The 21,766-nt window shown below is 39.0% G+C and overlaps 1 protein-coding gene across 1 annotated transcript; it reads left to right on the top strand.

Moving 5' to 3' along the window:
- The first annotated feature begins 1,304 nt into the window (after nucleotides 1-1,304).
- On the top strand, nucleotides 1,305-21,202 carry tamalin (trafficking regulator and scaffold protein tamalin). The gene is made up of 8 exons (XM_056240235.1): nucleotides 1,305-1,696; nucleotides 9,492-9,544; nucleotides 10,350-10,404; nucleotides 14,277-14,379; nucleotides 16,360-16,453; nucleotides 17,069-17,135; nucleotides 18,647-18,713; nucleotides 20,696-21,202. The coding sequence occupies exons 1-8, from the start codon at nucleotides 1,487-1,489 to the stop codon at nucleotides 21,196-21,198; spliced, it is 1,152 nt and encodes a 383-aa protein (XP_056096210.1). The 5' UTR covers nucleotides 1,305-1,486; the 3' UTR covers nucleotides 21,199-21,202.
- The last annotated feature ends 564 nt before the right edge of the window (nucleotides 21,203-21,766 follow it).

Here is a 21,766-nt window from a genome sequence, read left to right as displayed (position 1 = left end):
TAATATTTAGATAATATATTAAAAACAAAATCCATGGTATGTTAATTAGGTTTTATTGTATCAAGAATGTATTGAGTCAGTTGTGTACTGTTTTTGCAACATTTCATACATTTCAATAGTGATAGTTCTCTGTTATTCTATTTTGTTCTGATAACTCAATGGACAAAATCCTAAAGGTTTCAGATTGCACACTGCAAATGAATGGCCCTCTGGCAAGCTTTTTAATTCTATGTTGTTCCTGAGAATGTAGAGGATCTATTAATTTTGTGAATTTGTCTGAATAAACATTTCAACAATGTTATATCTCTTCTTCTTTTTTCATCATTTGCCACAAAGTTCATAAGATGTATTACTGCATATAAGCACTAGAGGGCGCCATCAGTTTGAATAATTTTACACCAGCCTGATCAAGCATCGGGTTCATAGGCCTACCATTTCTGGGCTACTAAAACTTTTTTTTTTTTTTTTTTATGTACAGGCCTACACCAAAATACTCAACTGAAACGAGAAAACTCTCATACTTAACTCATATAATTTTATAAAAGAACCCAAATATTAAAATAATATCAATATTAATGTTAAAATATTTTTTAGTAAAATGTTGCAAATATTGCTTAGTTATATTCGGGTTGCCTTTTCAAGGTTCACCAATTTCAATAAACTTTCACTAACTCTGCCTGGCATATATTAGCTATATCTGATTGTGAGTAGTAGACGTGCTCGTCTTCTCTTTAGAGTCGAAGCTTTTTAATGAATCGGTTCACAAACGCGTACGTCATGTTATCCGGACTGAATTGGCCCGAGTGGTTCTCGGTCAACAACTCAATGATTCGAGTTAAGAGCCTGTCTTATAAACATGTCACATGTGTGATTCGAATGAACCGAGGAGTTGAATGATGTGGCTAGATGTAAGTTACTTTAATATCCAAACACAAAAATATTACAAATAAAATGTACTGGAAATATGTTTATTGTGTAAGTTTTATCAACTCGCATACAAAACCACAAAGTTGGTTTTAATAAATAGCTGTCAAACTAGTACGTTTTAAGTCTTATCAATTCACTCTTGATAATAGTGTTTACTAAATGCCTTAAAATGTAATCGTAATTAATACTATATTTCTAATTCTACCTGCAAAACCGTTTCAAGTAAAGGTCGTGGGCTCGTGGCTAAAGTAGGCCCTACATCGCTTCTGTGCATGACGGCCAATCGCATCGCGCCAATTATGTATCCCCGCCCCCTTTGAAGATAGCAGGGTCGCTAGGTCCCTCCCCTTTTCAAGTATTTCCTTCACATGTGCTTTTCCTAACTCGACGAGTCTGTCCGCAGATGCTGTTGCTGCTGCTGAGCTAGAGCTGGGGATTATTGCACAAGTCAAAGTGTAGGCTGTTGCCGAGTGGGTGTCTCCTCGCCCACACTCAGTACTTTTCATCTCTCGCTCTTCTTTCATCCAGTGTTACTTGTTTATTGAGTGACACGCGGACTATGAAAAATATGACTTTCCGACGCGTAAAGAAGCTGAACTCAAAAGAGCCGGACAGCGGTTCGTTGTGTCATGACAGTGGAGATATCTACTTTACCTCCTCCAAATCGGACAGCTGTACTGTGGACCGTGGACCCTCAAACTCCACTGAGGTGTATAATTATAAGACCCTCGCTTACTCTGGAGGGACCCTACCAAGGAATTTTAAAAAGGTTAGAGCATTTCATTTTACTTTCGAGATTCGAAACGCTGTATTTGAGTCCTTAAAAGTGTTTAACGTTGCATGTACATTGGCAGTTTACACACAAGTGATCAGTTTATGATATGTGTATCTACCTTTTAATTCCCAACTGGAAAAAAACTTTTTATTCCAGCCTTAAATGGATTTTCCGGGCTTAACGTTAGTCAGCCTCCCTATGGTCAAACTGGTATTTTGGGTGGTTTTCGAAGAGTTCTGGACACTTTTCAGCTGGTTAGACACAAGCGAAGACTGTTTGTTAAGGCAATCCTGCTAAAACATTGTAAACTATGTTATTATTATTTTAGCTTGGTTAAGCTGGTCTGGCCAAACTAATGTTAGACCAGCACACCAGTTTGTTTTTTTTCTTCAGCAAGGTTGAGCTGTAGTTTCCACTATGTTAATTAATACTGAATTCACACTTCTATCAGCTTATAGAGTGAAAACTTTAGAAGTAATTTTACACTTGTTAGCCTCTTTTATATCCTGCCCTCTATGCATGAACATCTTAAATGTATTGTATGATGTTGTCTGGCCTTAATTAAGCTCAGAAACAACAGTCCTGTGGGTTTGTTTTATTAGAAGCAGCAGTGTGCATGCGCCACTCAAGTTTGATTAGTTTAAAGGCACACAAGTTGAGCTCTACCGAGAGGGGGTAAAATCTCTGCGTGGCAGGGGGAGCTGCCACTCGACCGGCCACGGAATTATGCGCCTGCCACTGCGTTATATGCGCCTGCCACCCGACCAGTCACAGATATATGCGCCTGCCACTCGACCAGTCACAGATATATGCGCCTGCCACTCGACCAGTCACAGATATATGCGCCTGCCACTCGACCAGTCACAGATATATGCGCCGGCCACTCGAACTTACACAATATGTAGGATAGGTTTTCAAACCAAATGCAGCGCATAACCCCTGAAGCCAGCGGGAGACAGAACGGTACGCACTATAGGTCAATATTCACCATTAACCAAACGCTTTTCGCCTCCCTCACAACTACTGTAGGCTACTCGCTTTTTTTTAAATGAGCACCAGTCTCGTGACATAGACTTATGCGCCTGCCTTAAAATCTCTCACTGTTTTAATATACCAGACGAACCCACAGGCAGTGCAATACTTATCTTATTTATGTCTAATTGTATCTCTTTTTTATTCGCTCTTTTTGCCCATAGAGAGCGCGTCTTTTGGCTCCCGCCTGGACTACTAAAGCGTCACACCAGCCAAACGATCTCTCTCTGTATACACCTATCAGACACTCCTAATGGTACACGAGAACATGCATACAGTGCAATACAGATATTATCTACCTATTTATCATCGGATCTTATATTTTATTCGCTCTTTTTATGCGTATCGTAGTGCGCTCGCGTGGCTCTATTAAGCGTCGCTCCAGCCATACCCGCCACACGATCTCTCACTGTTTACACCTATCAGACACTCCTAATGGTACATGAGAGCACACATACAGTGCAATACAGATATTATCTACCTATTTATCATCTGATCTTATATTTTATTCGCTCTTTTTATGCGTATCGTAGTGCGCTCGCGTGGCTCTTTTAAGCGTCGCTCCAGCCATACCCGCCACACGATCTCTAACTGTTTACACCTATCAGACACTCCTAATGGTACATGAGAGCACACATACAGTGCAATACAGATATTATCTACCTATTTATCATCTGATCTTATATTTTATTCGCTCTTTTTATGCGTATCGTAGTGCGCTCGCGTGGCTCTTTTAAGCGTCGCTCCAGCCATACCCGCCACACGATCTCTCACTGTTTACACCTATCAGACACTCCTAATGGTACATGAGAGCACACATACAGTGCAATACAGATATTATCTACCTATTTATCATCGGATCTTATATTTTATTCGCTCTTTTTATGCGTATCGTAGTGCGCTCGCGTGGCTCTTTTAAGCGTCGCTCCAGCCATCCCCGCCACACGATCTCTAACTGTTTACACCTATCAGACAATCCTAATGGTACATGAGAGCACACATACAGTGCAATACAGATATTATCTACCTATTTATCATCTGATCTTATATTTTATTCGCTCTTTTTATGCGTATTGTAGTGCGCTCGCGTGGCTCTATTAAAGGGATACTCCAATTTTTTTGGAAATAGGCTAATTTTACAACTCCCCCAGAGTTAAACTGTTGAGTTTTACCGTTTTTGAATCCATTCAGCTGATCTCCGGTTCTGGCGGTACCACTTTTAGCATAGCTTAGCATACATCATTGGAGTGGACAAGACCATTAGCATTTCTAAAAAAAAAAATGACCAAAGAGTTTCGATATTTTTCCTATTTATTACTTGACTCTTCTGTAGTTACATCGTGCACTAAGACCGACGGAAAATGTAAAGTTGCGATTTTCTAGGCTGATATGGCTAGGAACTATACTCTCATTCCTGCGTAATAATCAAGAAACTTCACTGCCGTACCATGAGAGCAGCAGGCGTAATGATATGAGGCAGCGCCTGAAAATAGTTCCGTTGTGTTGACGGAAGGTGGCCTATTTTCAGGCGCTGCGTCATATCATTACGCCTGCTGCACTCATGGTACGGCAGTGAAGTTTCTTGATTATTACGCAGGAATGAGAGCGCACTACGATACGCATAAAAAGAGCGAATAAAATATAAGATCAGATGATAAATAGGTAGATAATATCTGTATTGCACTGTATGTGTGCTCTCATGTACCATTAGGAGTGTCTGATAGGTGTAAACAGTGAGAGATCGTGTGGCGGGTATGGCTGGAGCGACGCTTAATAGAGCCACGCGAGCGCACTACGATACGCATAAAAAGAGCGAATAAAATATAAGATCCGATGATAAATAGGTAGATAAGATCTGTATTGCACTGTATGTGTGCTCTCATGTACCATTAGGAGTGTCTGATAGGTGTAAACAGTGAGAGATCGTGTGGCGGGTATGGCTGGAGCGACGCTTAAAAGAGCCACGCGAGCGCACTACGATACGCATAAAAAGAGCGAATAAAATATAAGATCAGATGATAAATAGGTAGATAATATCTGTATTGCACTGTATGTGTGCTCTCATGTACCATTAGGATTGTCTGATAGGTGTAAACAGTTAGAGATCGTGTGGCGGGTATGGCTGGAGCGACGCTTAATAGAGCCACGCGAGCGCACTACGATACGCATAAAAAGAGCGAATAAAATATAAGATCCGATGATAAATAGGTAGATAAGATCTGTATTGCACTGTATGTGTGCTCTCATGTACCATTAGGAGTGTCTGATAGGTGTAAACAGTGAGAGATCGTGTGGCGGGTATGGCTGGAGCGACGCTTAAAAGAGCCACGCGAGCGCACTACGATACGCATAAAAAGAGCAAATAAAATATAAGATCAGATGATAAATAGGTAGATAAGATCTGTATTGCACTGTATGTGTGCTCTCATGTACCATTAGGAGTGTCTGATAGCTGTAAACAGTGAGAGATCGTGTGGCGGGTATGGCTGGAGCGACGCTTAAAAGAGCCACGCGAGCGCACTACGATACGCATAAAAAGAGCGAATAAAATATAAGATCAGATGATAAATAGGTAGATAATATCTGTATTGCACTGTATGTGTGCTCTCATGTACCATTAGGAGTGTCTGATAGGTGTATACAGTTAGAGATCGTGTGGCGGGTATGGCTGGAGCGACGCTTAATAGAGCCACGCGAGCGCACTACGATACGCATAAAAAGAGCGAATAAAATATAAGATCAGATGATAAATAGGTAGATAATATCTGTATTGCACTGTATGTGTGCTCTCATGTACCATTAGGAGTGTCTGATAGCTGTAAACAGTGAGAGATCGTGTGGCGGGTATGGCTGGAGCGACGCTTAATAGAGCCACGCGAGCGCACTACGATACGCATAAAAAGAGCGAATAAAATATAAGATCAGATGATAAATAGGTAGATAATATCTGTATTGCACTGTATGTGTGCTCTCATGTACCATTAGGAGTGTCTGATAGGTGTAAACAGTGAGAGATCGTGTGGCGGGTATGGCTGGAGCGACGCTTAAAAGAGCCACGCGAGCGCACTACGATACGCATAAAAAGAGCGAATAAAATATAAGATCAGATGATAAATAGGTTGATAAGATCTGTATTGCACTGTATGTGTGCTCTCATGTACCATTAGGAGTGTCTGATAGGTGTAAACAGTTAGAGATCGTGTGGCGGGTATGGCTGGAGCGACGCTTAAAAGAGCCACGCGAGCGCACTCCCATACGCATAAAAAGAGCGAATAAAATATAAGATCAGATGATAAATAGGTAGATAAGATCTGTTTTACACTGTATGCATGTTCTCGTGTACCATTAGGAGTGTCTGATAGGTGTATACAGAGAGAGATCGTTTGGCTGGTGTGACGCTTTAGTAGTCCTGGCGGGAGCCAAGAGACGCGCTCTCTATGGGCAAAAAGAGCGAATAAAAAAGAGATACAATTAGACATAAATAAGATAAGTATTGCACTGCCTGTGGGTTCGTCTGGTATATTAAAACAGTGAGAGATTTTAAGGCAGGCGCATAAGTCTATGTCACGAGACTGGTGCTCATTTAAAAAAAAAGCGAGTAGCCTACAGTAGTTGTGAGGCAGGCGAAAAGCGTTTGGTTAATGGTGAATATTGACCTATAGTGCATACCGTTCTGTCTCCCGCTGGCTTCAGGGGTTATGCGCTGCATTTGGTTTGAAAACCTATCTTACATAATTGTGTAAGTTCGAGTGGCCGGCGCATATATCTGTGACTGGTCGAGTGGCAGGCGCATATATCTGTGACTGGTCGGGTGGCAGGCGCATATAACGCAGTGGCAGGCGCATAATTCCGTGGCCGGTCGAGTGGCAGCTCCCCCTGCCACGCAAAGATTTTACCCCTACAGGCTCTACCTCTCTTATTGACTTTATGCCATCATCATTGGCTGAACATTAGCTAGAACTGCACATTTTGGATGTGTCCCTTATTAACACACCTGGTTCATATCATCAGCACATTGTTTGATGCTCTGAACTGGGTATGAGACATTCAAAATGTGCAATGCTGGAGTGCTGCAGGATTAACAACCACTGTTGAAGGGGAGTAGTTAAAGCAATGATGTCCTTGTTTGAGTCTTGTCCTGAATGGTTCAAGCAGTTGTCACACTTTACTTGGCATGTAACGAATTTCTAGACCTGCGCTCATTCACACCTGTCCATCAGTGTGCATCTGTGACCATCAGCACGATTCAGCAGCATGTGACGGTTCCTCTGAAGAACCTCATTTGCATGTAAGCAGTCATGTGAATCTTTAGGAGTGACTACTTTCATTTCTGCATGACTGATTCATTAGTGTTCATACAACAGATCACTCATATGGCATAAATTGTAGAGATTGCAATGCCATGATACCACTGTGCATTCAGCAGGATACACCCGTGTTCTGTGGTAAAGAACTAACTTATTTTATTCATTGTTTGCCAAAAATTTGCTCAAGGTCAAAGGTTGTATGCTTAAGTTTAGGTAGCAACCATTCATTCTCAAGTGAGAAATGCATAGCATTTTAAGCTAACAGTGACCCCAACAAGAGGAAAATATTGTCACGTGAATGGTTTTATATTTAACATTTATTAATAATAATAATTCCCCCACCCCCCCATTACATTAATTTACAAATCTGAACATGTTTCCCTGTATTGTTGTTGTTATTACTCCAATTCGTAATAGTATAGACTATAGGCCTAGGTATATAGTATAAAGTATCCCACACTTCCTTCCAAATCCAAAGAGAGACATTAATCTGCTGCTCACCTCTACACTGTACTCGGCTTTGGCAAAACCAGTTTCTCTCCTGGGCTTTGACCATGCAGATGTGAGCCTGCTTGGTTTTGGCCCTTAGGTTTAGACACACTGAAGTGTGTTTCATGGTCACTCATGGTGTAAAGTGTTTCCCGGTGCCTTTGGACCACCCACACGCAGGTCTTACTCTCTTGAGTAACTGTAAACAGCTCGTATGTGTCCCTGCTGAATTTTGGGCCTGCTCTTTAACAGTCCACCTCCTGTGTGGCCAGCCAAGCCGTTTTATGGAACCTGACCAAGTGTCCGGGGCAGAGAAGCCCCCTCCGGATTGTCTGTGACCTTTGTGGCGTGGAACTGAATTTACTGCAGAATTGAAAAAGCTTGAGTAAACGGGGGTCGGTGTGGTTTTTTTGTTGACCGTGTAATGAAATGGCTTTTGAAATTCAAATAGCTTTGATATGATCTTGATATCTCCGGGTAGTTGTCTGGTGGCAATCAAAACAACAGTATCATGTGTTATGGCTCTGATATTCTAGGGATAGCCTAGTCCACCCAAAAATGACAATCCCCACCACAGGGGTAGAAAATTGTCTTCTAGACAAAGGCTCAACAAACAATTAAAAAAATACAACACACAACATCAGTTTTAAAACCTACTACATAAAGACTTACACAATTTCTTAAGAAAAACATAAGATTTATCTTAAGATTCCATTTAAAATACCAATAGCAGTTGGAATAAAAGTCGTCTTATATTTGGTCTTTTTCACCCTAAGGTACTTTATACCGTCTGCCAGAATAAAGTAACTGATATTATGTGGAGCGTTAAAGAAGATATTTTAAAAATGTTTCTGTTTTGTTTCAGTTTGGTTTTGTCCATGCATTGAAAGTCAATGAGTCCAATGCTTTGTCAGTCAGGTTTGGAATGACAGGAGGGTGAGTAAATGATGAGAGTTTTCATTGTTGGGTGAACTATCCATTAAAGACTGTTGCTGTGTTTTAGATGAGTTGTGTGGTATGACAGCAATTTTTCAATTGCCATTTTAAGGTCAAAAACAACAGCTTCTTTACAGCTGCTTGACTCAAACTAGCCAGCAACATTTAAATGCTGTATTTTAATTTGCAGAAATTAGTCCTAAACAAGGCTTACTCACAGTGGAGTACTACGCGGCAAGATTGGGATTGTAGGGCAGGGTAGGTTTATGAACAGCTCTCTGTATCATGACTCCTACACTCTGCGTAAACGCCGGGCCACAACAGGGTATTGTGCGACAGAGAGCTTTGCTTCTCCATCCAACTGCCCCCGAGGGACCCTCTTAGTTACATGGAAATAAATGAAGTCATTGAGGGGACCCTACGACAATTCTCAAAGAGTACGAAAATAAAGAAAGCCAACGTTTTACTAGTTTAGGAGGGTTCTTGCACAAAGTGCACTTTGTGGAAAGCTGAAGTTGATGGGGTTGAGGTAGAGCCCGATTGAATGGGCGTCTGTCAGAGCGGGCGTAATATGAATGAATACTTATATCCGTTGTGTGTTGTTTTGTGTTGGGTTATCAGCTGGAACATCAGGGCAATTGTTGTAGAACATGCCAGAACTTGTATTCGCCAATCTTGCTACATCATCTTAGATCATCCTTGTGATAATTTCCAAGACATTTACTGTAATAAGTAAACCTATAGTCTGGAGATAAAATAAGATCAGAGCATGTACCGGAGAAAGCCGTGACGGGAACGGTTCAGAGAAGGCGTCGGACAGACATGCATTTCAGGTTATGTCTGCGATTGTCATCCGAGCTGTTAAACTACATGTGTGAAATGAACACATTGAGCACAACCTAAAGACCTGTTGATCAAGGGGGATTTCAAGTGCACAAGGGCAGATCTTCCAAAAGTCACAGACACTAATTTTCTTTCTCTTGTCTTTCTATCTTTCCTCCTCATCAATCTGGCTTGCTGAACAGAACGGCGGGCTGCAAAAATGGAAGCCCCTCTCACAGTCTCCAGAACCACAAAGGTAAGATTGCCCCTGCTTTTCTTCCACCTACACAGATTTGATTGGCGTATGCATGCGTCATTGTTATTTCCCTAAAATACGCTCGATTTATTTAGACAGTTATGAAAACGTCAGACCATAGTCATTCACGCCTTTTACAAGGTGTCATGGAATAAAAATAACCCCCTTTGAACAAACGCAGTTATAGATTTATATAAATCGCCTGTTTCAAGAGGACTGAATGAATGAAATGAGCCCTGAATGAATCTGTGAATAAAAAGGGAGTGAGTGTTGGATCGGCCAGATGGTCAGATATGATCTTTCTTCACTGTCTGTGTATGTGTCTCTTTATTGTTGAGTATATGCAATGCATATACATAATTCATGAGTGCCTAATAATGTATGAGTGCTTTCAGAAAAACTGGGGTCTTGTCATGTCTTCATGATTTACCCGTTTGAATCCTGAGATTGCTTAATTGTCTAGACAACTAGTATTATCAACACGGAAGTTATCTCTAGTTTAAAGTGAACCTCTGTTCTAGTAATTCATGCCATGAGATTATTATTGAGAAACAAAACTTTTTTACTTTTTTGTCTTTTTCGCACGTTTCCTATTACGCCATAAAGACGTATCCTCCAAAATAGCAGAATCATGGGTCGATTATGCATTTCCTCTGTGATCTTTCATCATCCTTGTTCCTGTAAGCATTGACAGTTAGTCAAGGTCTTGGATTGAGACTCAACCAGTCAGACCGTCTCTGTACAGCAGCCCTTTCCTCTGTTCATATTAACAGAATCCCCTCTGTTTTGCTGAATTTCTTTCCAGGAAAACGGTGATCCTGGAGAAGAAAGAGGAGGAGGCCTTTGGCTTTGAAATCCAGGTAAGAGGGATTTAGACACTCTGTATGCAAGACATATTATCGGAATTCGTACATAGCTTCTGAACTGGAGTAAAATAATGCAAAATCTTTCTAAAGTGATCTAGGGTACGTTTACATGAAAACGATGTACTAAAAACGGTAACACTTTATTTTACAGTGTCCTTGTTAAATGTTATTATTATTGTTGCATAATTACATGCAACTAACTCTCAACTAAATCCTAATCCTGCCCTAACCCTATAGTAAGTGCATGTAGTTGCTTAATATTACTCAGTACTTAAATATATAATTACAATGTAACAATGACACCTTAAAATAGGTGACAATTTTTCCTTTGCATTTTTCCGCATACCAACGACAAGGTTGTCAAAACAATCCCCGTTCACATGGATCCACGAAAACGATTAAGAGCGCTGTATTCATGCCAGGCCAGTTTTTGGCGACGTCACTTTGTAAAGAAAATCTACATGTCTATAGACTGAGCACGTTATACACATGCGCATGATGTCATGATGTTTTCACAAGTTCTCGTTTTTGTAGTTTACACAGAGATGATAACGGTTTAGTTTTCAAAAATGTGCATTTTGAAAGTGAAACCCATTTTAACAAGTTAGCATTTTCAGGCCCCCAAAATGCCATTGTCATTTAAATGAGTGGCCAAAATCATGCATACGTTTTCTATTTTAAGTTGAAAACAGGGTCTTGTAAACGCCCCCTTAGCTTGTACATGTGGGTGGGCTGCTCAGGATTAAATAAAAGCAAGACCTTGGATGAAGGATCTCTTCATTGTTAAGTTGCTGTTATATTCAGCGTCAAGGTCTCACTTGTGATTAAACTTCAGTGGATGGCACCTCATTTCAACAGGAGCAAGTATTAGCTAAGGTTTCTCCACATATAATAAGAAAAAAAAAGAAAAAAAATTAGCTTGTCTTGTAATTTATTCCTCACAACACTCACTTTATCAAAGCCTGATTCCTCAATGTGGAACCGATTATGCACTCTGCGTTAGTAATTATTTATTATGCTTCAAAGCAGTATGTCATTTGTTGTGATATATGTGCCAGATAGCTAGTTTATATTTAGTAATGTATAATAGTTCAGATGCAGGATGCAGAACCCCTCCTTTCCTGCCTTGTCCTCTAGTACAGGATATGACATCACATGATAGCTAGAGTCACTGACATATCAAGAAATGAATTGTTTTCTGGGATGGCGTGCTGTAGACAACATTGTTTGAGTCTCTTAGCAGTGGGGATACGGTTGGCCGTATCTACTATGTAAATATGTCTGTACTTTGCATCTCCTGTGGCGGTTGGTGTCTCAGAGATTCGTGTAAGCATTTGGAGTGTGTGGGAAGAGGAAGGAAGCCGACTATTCCAACATTTGAAAACACTTTATAAATGATTCACTTTTCAGTGATAGACATTTGCATTTTTTCTCCTAAATGAGTGATAATTGGGAGTTGTTTTTCTCTAGAGTTCAGACCATACAATATTGCATCAGGTATTTAACATGATAGTGGCTTTTCTTAAAGGGATACTCCACCCAAAAATGAAAATTCTGTCATCATTTACTCACCCTCAAGTTGTTGCAAACCTGTATGAGTTTCTTTCTTCTGCTGAACACAAAGCAAGATATTTTGAAGAACGATTGGAACTTTGGCACCATTGACTTCCATAGTAGAAAAAAAAGAAACTATGGAAGTCAATGGTGCCAAAGTTCCAATCGTTCTTCAAAATATCTTGCTTTGTGTTCAGCAGAAGAAAGAAACTCACACAGGTTTGCAACAACTTGAGGGTGAGTAAATGATGATAGAATTTTCATTTTTGGGTGGAGTATCCCTTTAAAGGGATGTTTTCTTAAGAATGTTTTCAAAATACACTCCTCATCGTGATATTTGAAACCTGTATTACCTTATTTCTTCTGTAATATATTAAATGAGTTATTTATAGCAGAATGAGAATGTCAAAAAGGCTCGTTTCCATACAATGAAATTAATGGTGACTGTAATTTCAGTACGTTTCTCACATAAATTGGGTTGCATGGGTTTAGAAATATAGCGGACAAGTCATATGGACCACTTTTATGGTGCCTTTTTGGACATTAACAGCCCCAGTCCCCATTGTAATGGTAAGGAGCAGTGTGAGCCCTCTTTAAAACATAATCTTGTGTGCTCTGCTGAAGAAAGAAAGTCATAGGGGTTTGTAACACCCAGAGGGTGAGTAAATGATGACAGAATGTTAGTTTTTGGGTGAACCCATCCCTTTAAGACAATCTTTATGAAGTCATCAAAAGTTTAGTCAGATTCACCTTTCTTTTGACAAAATGAGGTTTAACAGTGTCCTCCGCTCACTAAGCTGTTAACCTCAACAACACCTTTGGGTTTCAGTTGAGGAAATGAGCACCAACATCAGTCATCCGCAAAGGCATTGAAATCAGGCGTTCCTACGCATTTTACACACTAAAGTAATTGTCATTCATTGTGAAAGAGAACATCGTGAGAGCGTCTTAAAGCCACAGCGTGTCTCTTTGGTGACTGCTGAAAATGTTGCACGCTACAAAAAAACATTATGGCTCCACTCACATCAGGAAATGAACAGCAAATTGAGACACTCATTTGAATCTAGACGTCAGTAAACCAAAGATACCACTGATACCAAAGGCACCAACATGCAAATGGCCCTTCCAAATGGCATCAGTATATCAGCGCGTGCGTCTTGAACTGAGCTACTGATTACAGTTATGGTGGAAACTGAAGCTGATGTTTTGCATATCGACGTCTCACTGAGTCTCTTCCTGCTCTGTTTTAAACTCTTGCTGTGTAGAGTTGCATTGTATTCTTAACTAGAATTTGTAGTGTAGTTCTCTAAAATATCTCACACCACTATGATATGTTATAGCCACTTAACATCCTTCACAGTTTACATAGAGATCCAGGTGCTAGTCCACTGAAGCTGACTTGAGTTGTTTTATTGCAGAATAGATGAACTGTATAAGATCTTAATGGTGCAAACTACATTTTTATTGCTACTGCAAAACATTTTTTTAACATAACTTACAGTTTAAAACAATGGTATCCATTCATTTTGAAAACCACTTTTCCTATGTAAGGGTCGTGGGTATATTATATTTTATTGTGTTATAATATTTTGTATTTTATCCATCTAATCTAATTTGCATCCATCTAATTTGCAAACCGCTTTGTCTATGTCGTCTCTATTATATTATATTATATTAATGTAACTTGCTCACTTTGGAAAACTTTCCTTTATGACTGAATATCATTTTCACTCTGAAATGCTCCACATTACAGTACAATGGAAGTAAAAATTTTACTCCCAAGAAAGCACCCTGTATCTCTTGCTAACGCTCAGAAATGGTCATCAAATATAAAATGTTGATTAGCCAAAAATAATTTTTTAGCCTCCGTCAGATGGCTTGGAGTTGTCCTGCTTACAGATCAAACATTGAAATGACAACAAAACACAGGTGTTTCAAACGGCCTAGTTTCGGTGTGGCTTGTTTATCAAGGATATTTGCATGTGTGTAAACAACCTGGAGCCGTTCCTCACGTTCAGCTTCCTTTAAGCCATTGAGTCTGTCAGTCAGTCTTTGTGAAGCTGTGCAGGTCAACATTCTAGTCATTGAGCACATGATGGTGTTAAGCCACTGTGGAAATGCTATCAGACTTGATTTAGCAATGCTACGTCAAACAAAGTCCTAGTATTGAAGAAAATGGCACACCTTTACTAGCTAGACTATGACTCATTTTGTTTACTTTAGTATAATCTGAATGCATATCTATAAATAACATTACTCCCTGTACAAGAGACTGCATTGTTTACCGCCCTTTTTTGTGTGTGTGCCTGCAGACATACGGACTGCATCACCAGAGTGAGAACTCGGTGGAGATGTGCACCTTTGTTTGCAAAGTTCACGAAGACAGTCCTGCCCAACTTGCAGGCCTTAAAGTCGGTAAGTGTGCTCACATTAACACCACCCTTAATGTTTGCTCATTCAGTCCCGCTGTAAACCAGTATTTGACACCGAGGCTAGAATATTCAGAGTAGTCCTCGGGGTCAAAGGGAGTACATTTCAAAGCAATAACAAGGATCACTTTCCTTCATCCACCTCTTGAACGTCCTGTTTTGTAGTAAAATGAGTCCGTGTGAACGGGAGTAATATTTCAGAAGGCTTGCTTTCTGACTCTTAGATCTCGTCAATCTGTCAACAGCAGAACAGTTGAGTGACAGCCATACTGTTTAAGCGAGAGCAAATATCACAGGTCAGCACCCACGTAGACAGTTGATGGATTTGTACTCTTTCAAACTGTAAAACAGAATACAGTCGAGTCACTCTGTGTTTTTTTGTGGGTTGCATGTTTATATGCAAGCTCTATTTCAATCTGCTTGGTTTTTTTCTTGAACATTTCTGTTGTTCCCTTTTTGTTTGAGCTCTTTTTGTACTTGGCATAAATCTTTCATCCTGACATAAATGAAATGGAGCTGTTGAATTTTTAATTTTGGAATATATAAAGGTATATATATATATATATATATACACACAAATACACTGCGTTAAAATGTTTGGGGTTAGTAAGATTATAATTTTTTTATGTTTTTAAAAGAACTCTTATGCTCCCCAAGGCTGCCTTTATTTGGTCAAAAATACAGTAAAATCTGTAATGTTGTGAAATATTACAATTTAAAGTTGTTTTTTTTAAAACATTATGTATGTTGTTATTGTCACTTTCACTTTTGATCACTTTAATGCATCCGTAATGCAATCCTTGCTTTGAACAGTAGATCTGCGGTTAACATTACTTAAAGAAACTAATTTTGCTCAATGTTAAATTAATTCTATCTCAAACACTACAACAGCGGTTCGTCATGCATGTAAACTTGCATCTTTGTGGGAGTTTAATCCTTATAGAAACTTGTAAGAGAATTTATTTAGAAAATGTTGACAAGTAAAACAAGATGGTTTTCTAAAAATAAATCTGTCTTTGTCCTATAATGCCACATTCAGGCTTTTATGAATTTTTACCTCTTGAAATTTAATATACAGAATCTGCATTCTTTTCTATAATCTCTATGTGAAAAAAACACTTCTGCATCTAAAATATCCGTTTGCTCTGTCCTAGGATCAGTTGATCTTCTCCTAGTCCAAAATATAACAATTATGATTCATAGATAAACTGATGTCAGATCCGTAGTAAACAGGAACTCCTCCTCAGAGTTGCTGTGCGTGTGTGTTGGTTTCGCTTCCTGCATTCCCTGAATGCTTTGCGCTATTGGAGCCTTTGGCCTGTCTCTCAAAAGCACATGACCTCATCGTTCTAAGACAAAAAAACCCCAAACTCTCCTAGGACAAAAGGAATTGTTTCATTACGTTTCATTACATAATGATGTGTGAAGTTTATTTGTCATGCGAGAAGAAAAAGAAAACAAGAAGATAATAATTTATTCCAGTGGAACACAAAAGGAGGTGTTTAGCAGAATGGTTACGCTGCTCTTTTCTGTACAATGAAAGTGAATGTGACGTCAAGTTTTAAAAAGGTTAAAATAAAGCACCATAACAGTAGTCCATTCAACTTTTGCACTATTTTGAGTGTTCAGAAGCCGTACAATAGCTTTCTGTGAGTAACAGACTAAAACCGAATGTGTTCACTGAAAATGTTTCCTCTGAACTCTTGCGTAGCACTTGTGGTCACCATTCACCTTTATTGTGTTGAAATTGGACACTCTGCAATAAGTGTCGTCTTTTGTGTTCCTTAGAAGAAAGTCAGTCAATACAGGTTTCAAAATACATGAGGGTGAGTAAATAATCATGACAGAATTTACATTTTTGGTTGAACTATCACTCTTAAGGCAGTACAGCACACAAAATACAGTTTTGTGTACAGTTTCCAATCAAAACGGTTCTCAGTTAAACACTCTTCTCTGGGCTTTGTAGGAGACACGATTGCCAGCGTGAACGACACTTCTGTGGAAGGCTTTCGCCATAAAGAAATCGTCCAGCTCATTAAATCATCAGGCAACGACATTAGGTATGTAGATGTTCAGTGTTCTTCCATGTCTGATTAGCAAAAGTCACATTGTCCCCGAAATAGAATGGTTTTAAAAGTTTAAATTGAAACTAAATTGTTTCAAGTGTACCTGTGGTCTTTTCTGATTATCTTGAAGAAATAGATCTACTATTACTTGATTGGAACCACACTTTCCGTCCCCACGTTTATTTTCTGTTTAATAAAAGATGAAAGGCCAGTGAAAATGAACCTCCATTTATAAAGTGTAGATGTGAACCACATGAATGCATAGCAGTTCATGCCTTCCCTCTCCACGGCTTTTAACTCAATTATTTCCACTTTTAAACATGGGGTTATGCCGTAAATGAGAGTTTACAGCAGCCCAGTAAAAAGAGGTTCCTGCTTCATATCCATATCACCAATGCTGGTCTTGAAATCATATACATTTGGGGGAAGGGGAGTTTTAAATTACCACTAAGCTCATATTCAGACACGTTGTGGTCTGAAGTCTGTTTTAAAGAGCTATTTGACTTGAATTGGTTTGTTTATTAGATTGAATGTTTAAAGACATGTAATACTGCACAGTATAGGAAGTGACTTTGTCATGCAACACTGTTATTTTGTTCCTGTGTCTAGGCTAGAAACGGTCTACAGCAACTCTATTAGAAAAGCAGAATTGGAAGCCCGACTGCAGTATCTAAAGGTAAGTCACATGAACCACATGCAAACCGACATGCACGTATCAAGCAGCGTATACCGAGACGTTTACAAGTGTTGTAATGTAAGCCCAGCTTTAACACAGCTGCCCCGGCCTGGCACCAAACACTAGTGCTGATCACACCTGTTTCCTCTCACACCCCACCTGTTCCAATGACAGTCCAGTCTTAATCCTCACATACCGCAGTACAGCTGAAAAGAAGCACGGCACAGTTCTACATTCCTCGGGACATTCTCATATGTGTAAGAAGATGCCTAGGCTATAAAGTTTAACTACAAAAAGAATACGGTTTAATTTTGGTACTTTGGTAATGTGTTCGTGTCATATTTGCTACACTGCTCTTTTAAATTCACAGTTGCACAAGCTCTCTTTTATAAATACTATAATATTAACTGAGCTGATGATGTAACTAGATGGGTAGAGTTTTGCCATCGTTGGTTGGAGAACTTTAAACCAACATGTTTTGGCACACACCTTTGTCATGGTTGAAAGAAAATAATTTATTTAAATGGAAACTAAAAAAAAAACTCATTTAAAGTCAACCAGTGGAGTAGTAAACTGAAATGTCTAATATCTACTAATTAATCAAATGGCTTATGGGAAAATAATATTGGCCATATTGGTAATCAGACATAAATAGTTTTTTTTATTAATTGTTTAATTTATTTACTTTGTTTTACATTTAGAGTACATGTGTCATCATGTTATGCTCACGCTTCAGTGATTGCTTTTGTTTGCTTCACAGTTATTGTTAACTGGAACGATTAAAAATTAAAATTTCCATTTAAGTTGAAGTATTCAAATTACTGAAACTAAAACTGTGAATACAATTTTTTTTTTTTATTAAAGCTTATTAAAAAAACAATAAATATGGCACCGTCACATACAATTACTATAAATTAAACAAAAATTTAAATGAAAACAACTGAAAAAGTAAAATCCAATTCAAAACTATAATAGTATATAAATAACACTTAAAGTTAATATTTAAAAACACTAAAATTAATGTTCATTTTTCACACCGTACATTATAATGTTGTGCTGCTTAAATTTACTTGTCTTGTACCATTTAAAACAATTGATTTTAATTTTAATTTAATTTATTTATTTAAACAAAATGGTATACAATTATAATCGCATTTTTACAGTTATCTCCCATAACATGAAAATAATTATCGTCTCTTGACTTTGAATATCGTCGATAGTTACATAAAGTTAAAAGATCATGACAGACCATTGATTCATTACTTCAACAAATTAACTTTACGAAAAGAACTATGATAAAAAAAAAAATGGACCCAGACAACAAAGAACTCTGCATTTCGTTCAAATTTGATGGCTTGTTGATTTGAGAAGTAGCGATAGAGAACTGAGAGCTAAGTCTGACCTCACTGACCACACTTCCCTGTTCTCTATGATGATGATGGGAAAAAAGTAAACGAACAGACCAGCCGAATGACATGTGGAATGACTCTTACTGTCTTTTGTCTCTCCAGCAAACCCTGCATGAGAAATGGGATGAATACAGATCTCTAATGGTGCAAGAACAGCGGCTTGTGCATGGTGAGTTTTAGCACTTGATAGCAATCTTGCTAACCCAGGCCTTTGAATAAGCCACCAATTGCTTATGAGGTTGTTTTCATAGTGTGTCAAATGCCATCTGAGCTCTTTTGCATGTATTTATGTCCCACAAAACACTTCCTGTAAGCACAAGGTTGCATTAGACACTTAAAGAGGGTGATAAATGAAGAACTAAATGCCTTAGTATACCAACAAAATACTGTACTATTCTGCAGAATCTCTTAGACTAATAATAAAAAAAATCTTAAAACGGAGAGTAATTTAACTTTAATGCAAGACTACAGGCAAAAAAGTTTTTTTTGTGCACCGGTCGATTGTGAGCGTTTTGCTTTTCATAACGAGTGGAAAGAAAACATGCAAAATACACTTTTATTTTACCACAATTCATCTATTTGTCCACTAAGCCCGAAATTGCCATTTCAGTAGCTCTTAACATAGACCAAACGTTTAACTGTTTTATTTCTATCTATGTTCTGAAGGTTCTTTACAGATGGGTTTGTTTACATAGAATTTCCCTGATTTTCAATCCTAAAAACATGGTAAAAAATGTGTTTACAGTAGATTCTCATTTATGGAATGATAGAGATATCAAAAAACCCTTTGACTCTATAGGGCTTTTCACACTTCTAATTAACCCTGGGTCATCGTAAACCCCGGGTAAATGGAATCATTGCTTCACGTTTCACATTGCTTATAAATTACCTGGGATTAACAATTAATCCTTGGTATTCATACGCTGCCGTTTCACACGGTACATTCCTAATCCCTGTGTTAACGTCCATACTTGTGGTGTCAGTGTCACTGATTAGACTAACGCCCCCCGGCCCCGCACATAACGGCTCTAGCATGGCGCATCCTCATATCATATGTTGCCGAATGTACTATCAAATTTTTTTATCTTAATGGACTTTTCGGACTATAAGAATGAAACGCTCTTCTTCACTCCAATTGTGTCAGTCGCTATTCAACCTTTTTGCCAGGGTTACTCTCAGTGGCTACGTTTACATGACTGAATTCATTCCGATTGATGAATCTGAATGTAGTGTTTACATGAACGCGAAACATGTGATCAGGTTGACGTGCGCGTTTGTCCCAAGCTTCAAATCGGAATAGATTTTTTGACATGCGCACACTGCACGAATATACAGAGTTTCCTGCTGTTTGCGCATACTAACTATTCTCCTTTTATTTGTTTTAAAAAGCAGACTTCAAATTATGACCAGAAATGGATAAATATTGAGTAAATGAGCATATGAACCGTTGGGCTGTGCTGCTTATATTTATCACGCAGTAAAAATGCCCAAAACCAGTCTTCTGTGGATGAGAATCCAAAACAAGGACTGGTGGGACGTTGTCCTGCTCCACTTCACAGACGCTGAGCAGTGAAAGGAGAATTTTAGAATGACTGGACACTCATTTATATGACACTTTATTCAACAGGAACAGCTCGTTCCGCGTGCCATACGTCATTACGCTATTTTAGCGTCATTGCACATGCGCAGTCCTTTCAGTTTCGGTTTTCAGTTCGATCGGAATTCCATTCGGATCGAGCTCAAACGGATCGATTAAGGTGTTTACATGAAGGCTTTTCAGTCCGATTTAGCCGGCAATCCGATTACTATCGGAGTATTTGGTTGCATGTAAACGTAGCCAGTGTGAAAAGCCCTTCTGTCAACAAAATGAAACAAGAATTTTGAACCTGGCTTTATCCAATGTTCAGATTTCTGTGCAAATTTGTACATAAATTAGATAATGGCTTATTTGCATATTTAAACATGACATTTCAGAAAACTTGTAATACAAATTTTTTTTTTTGCAATTCTTATTATAATCAGTCAACTGGGGAAGTATGGTGATATCTATTAGTTCATTTTTTTTTATTTTTTTTTACCCTGTTCAACTTTGGTGTCTTGCTTTAAAACATTTCCAGAGGTTAATTTAGGTATCTGTTTTCACTCTCACAGGCATCGTAATGAGTGACGTGGCTGTGTACGAGTCTCTAGAGTCAGCCGGCGTGTACGGTAGTCTGGGAGCTCCGAGCCCGGCGGCCATGCGCGCGTTACATGGCACCGGTAGCACGAGCAGCAGCGTGAGCCACCTCAGTGCCGCCACGGCCGAGGACGATCCACTCTACCAAACCTGCATCTACCAGGGGGAACGTGGCAACAACACCAGCAACGACGAGCTCGACACAAACCAAGAGAAGACTCAAAGCGGCCGCCCACGGATCACCCGACCCGCCAGCGAGCTCTTCGCTACTGCCAAGACAACCCTGACCCGCAGCGCCAGCACACGCAGCTACATGAGGGGCCCGGCATCGTCCTCGGTCCCTAATGGAGAAAAACAGCAGTCCGGAGGGTTCAGCACACTGCAGCGCAAACCCAAACAGAAGAGCTTCAGGCGGAGGCTGTTGAAGTACATTCCCGGACTAAACCGACCCCTGGAAGAGGAGGAAAGCAAACTGTGAGAAACTATAACGGACTAAAATTCAAAGACTCACTTAGCCAAAGACTAAATGTTTAAATGTGAAATGCATCCAAAAAAGTTAACTGAAGACCAAAATGGGAGGCCAAGACAAACCAAAGAATCGAGTGATAAAAGAAAAAAAGTGTTTTCAAAAATCGAGAGCCTCGTTCATTTCCAGTGTTTGGACAGATTAGAAGTAATTTAGTTTGAGTGTGCCAAAAGTTTCAAAGCATTTGCTTTTAAAACCTGAATACAAAACATTCACAAGATTGGTTGGGCAACTTAAATGTTTGTCTAAAATGCTGAGTAGATGTGGATGCATTTCTATTTGTTGCTGGAATATTGTTTAAAATTCTATAACCAGTAATATAACAGTTAACAAGAAATAAAAATATGGTGAAAATGCTGACAAAAAAACAACAACCAATTAATTACTTAAACGTTATTAACATTGTTTAACTTTATTTTCTGGTGCACATTTTTCATTTAAATCAAGAAGTAAATGTTTGTACATATTTTGTTAATGTTTAAGTTATTTATTTAATGTTTTTTTTTTTGTGAGTTATTTT

This window comes from Rhinichthys klamathensis, unplaced genomic scaffold, assembly GCF_029890125.1.
Source record: "Rhinichthys klamathensis goyatoka isolate OS25496 unplaced genomic scaffold, OSU_Roscu_1.1 h1tg000020l_1, whole genome shotgun sequence".
Taxonomy (NCBI): Eukaryota; Metazoa; Chordata; class Actinopteri; order Cypriniformes; family Leuciscidae; genus Rhinichthys; species Rhinichthys klamathensis.
This window is presented reverse-complemented; position numbering and strand designations above follow the sequence as displayed.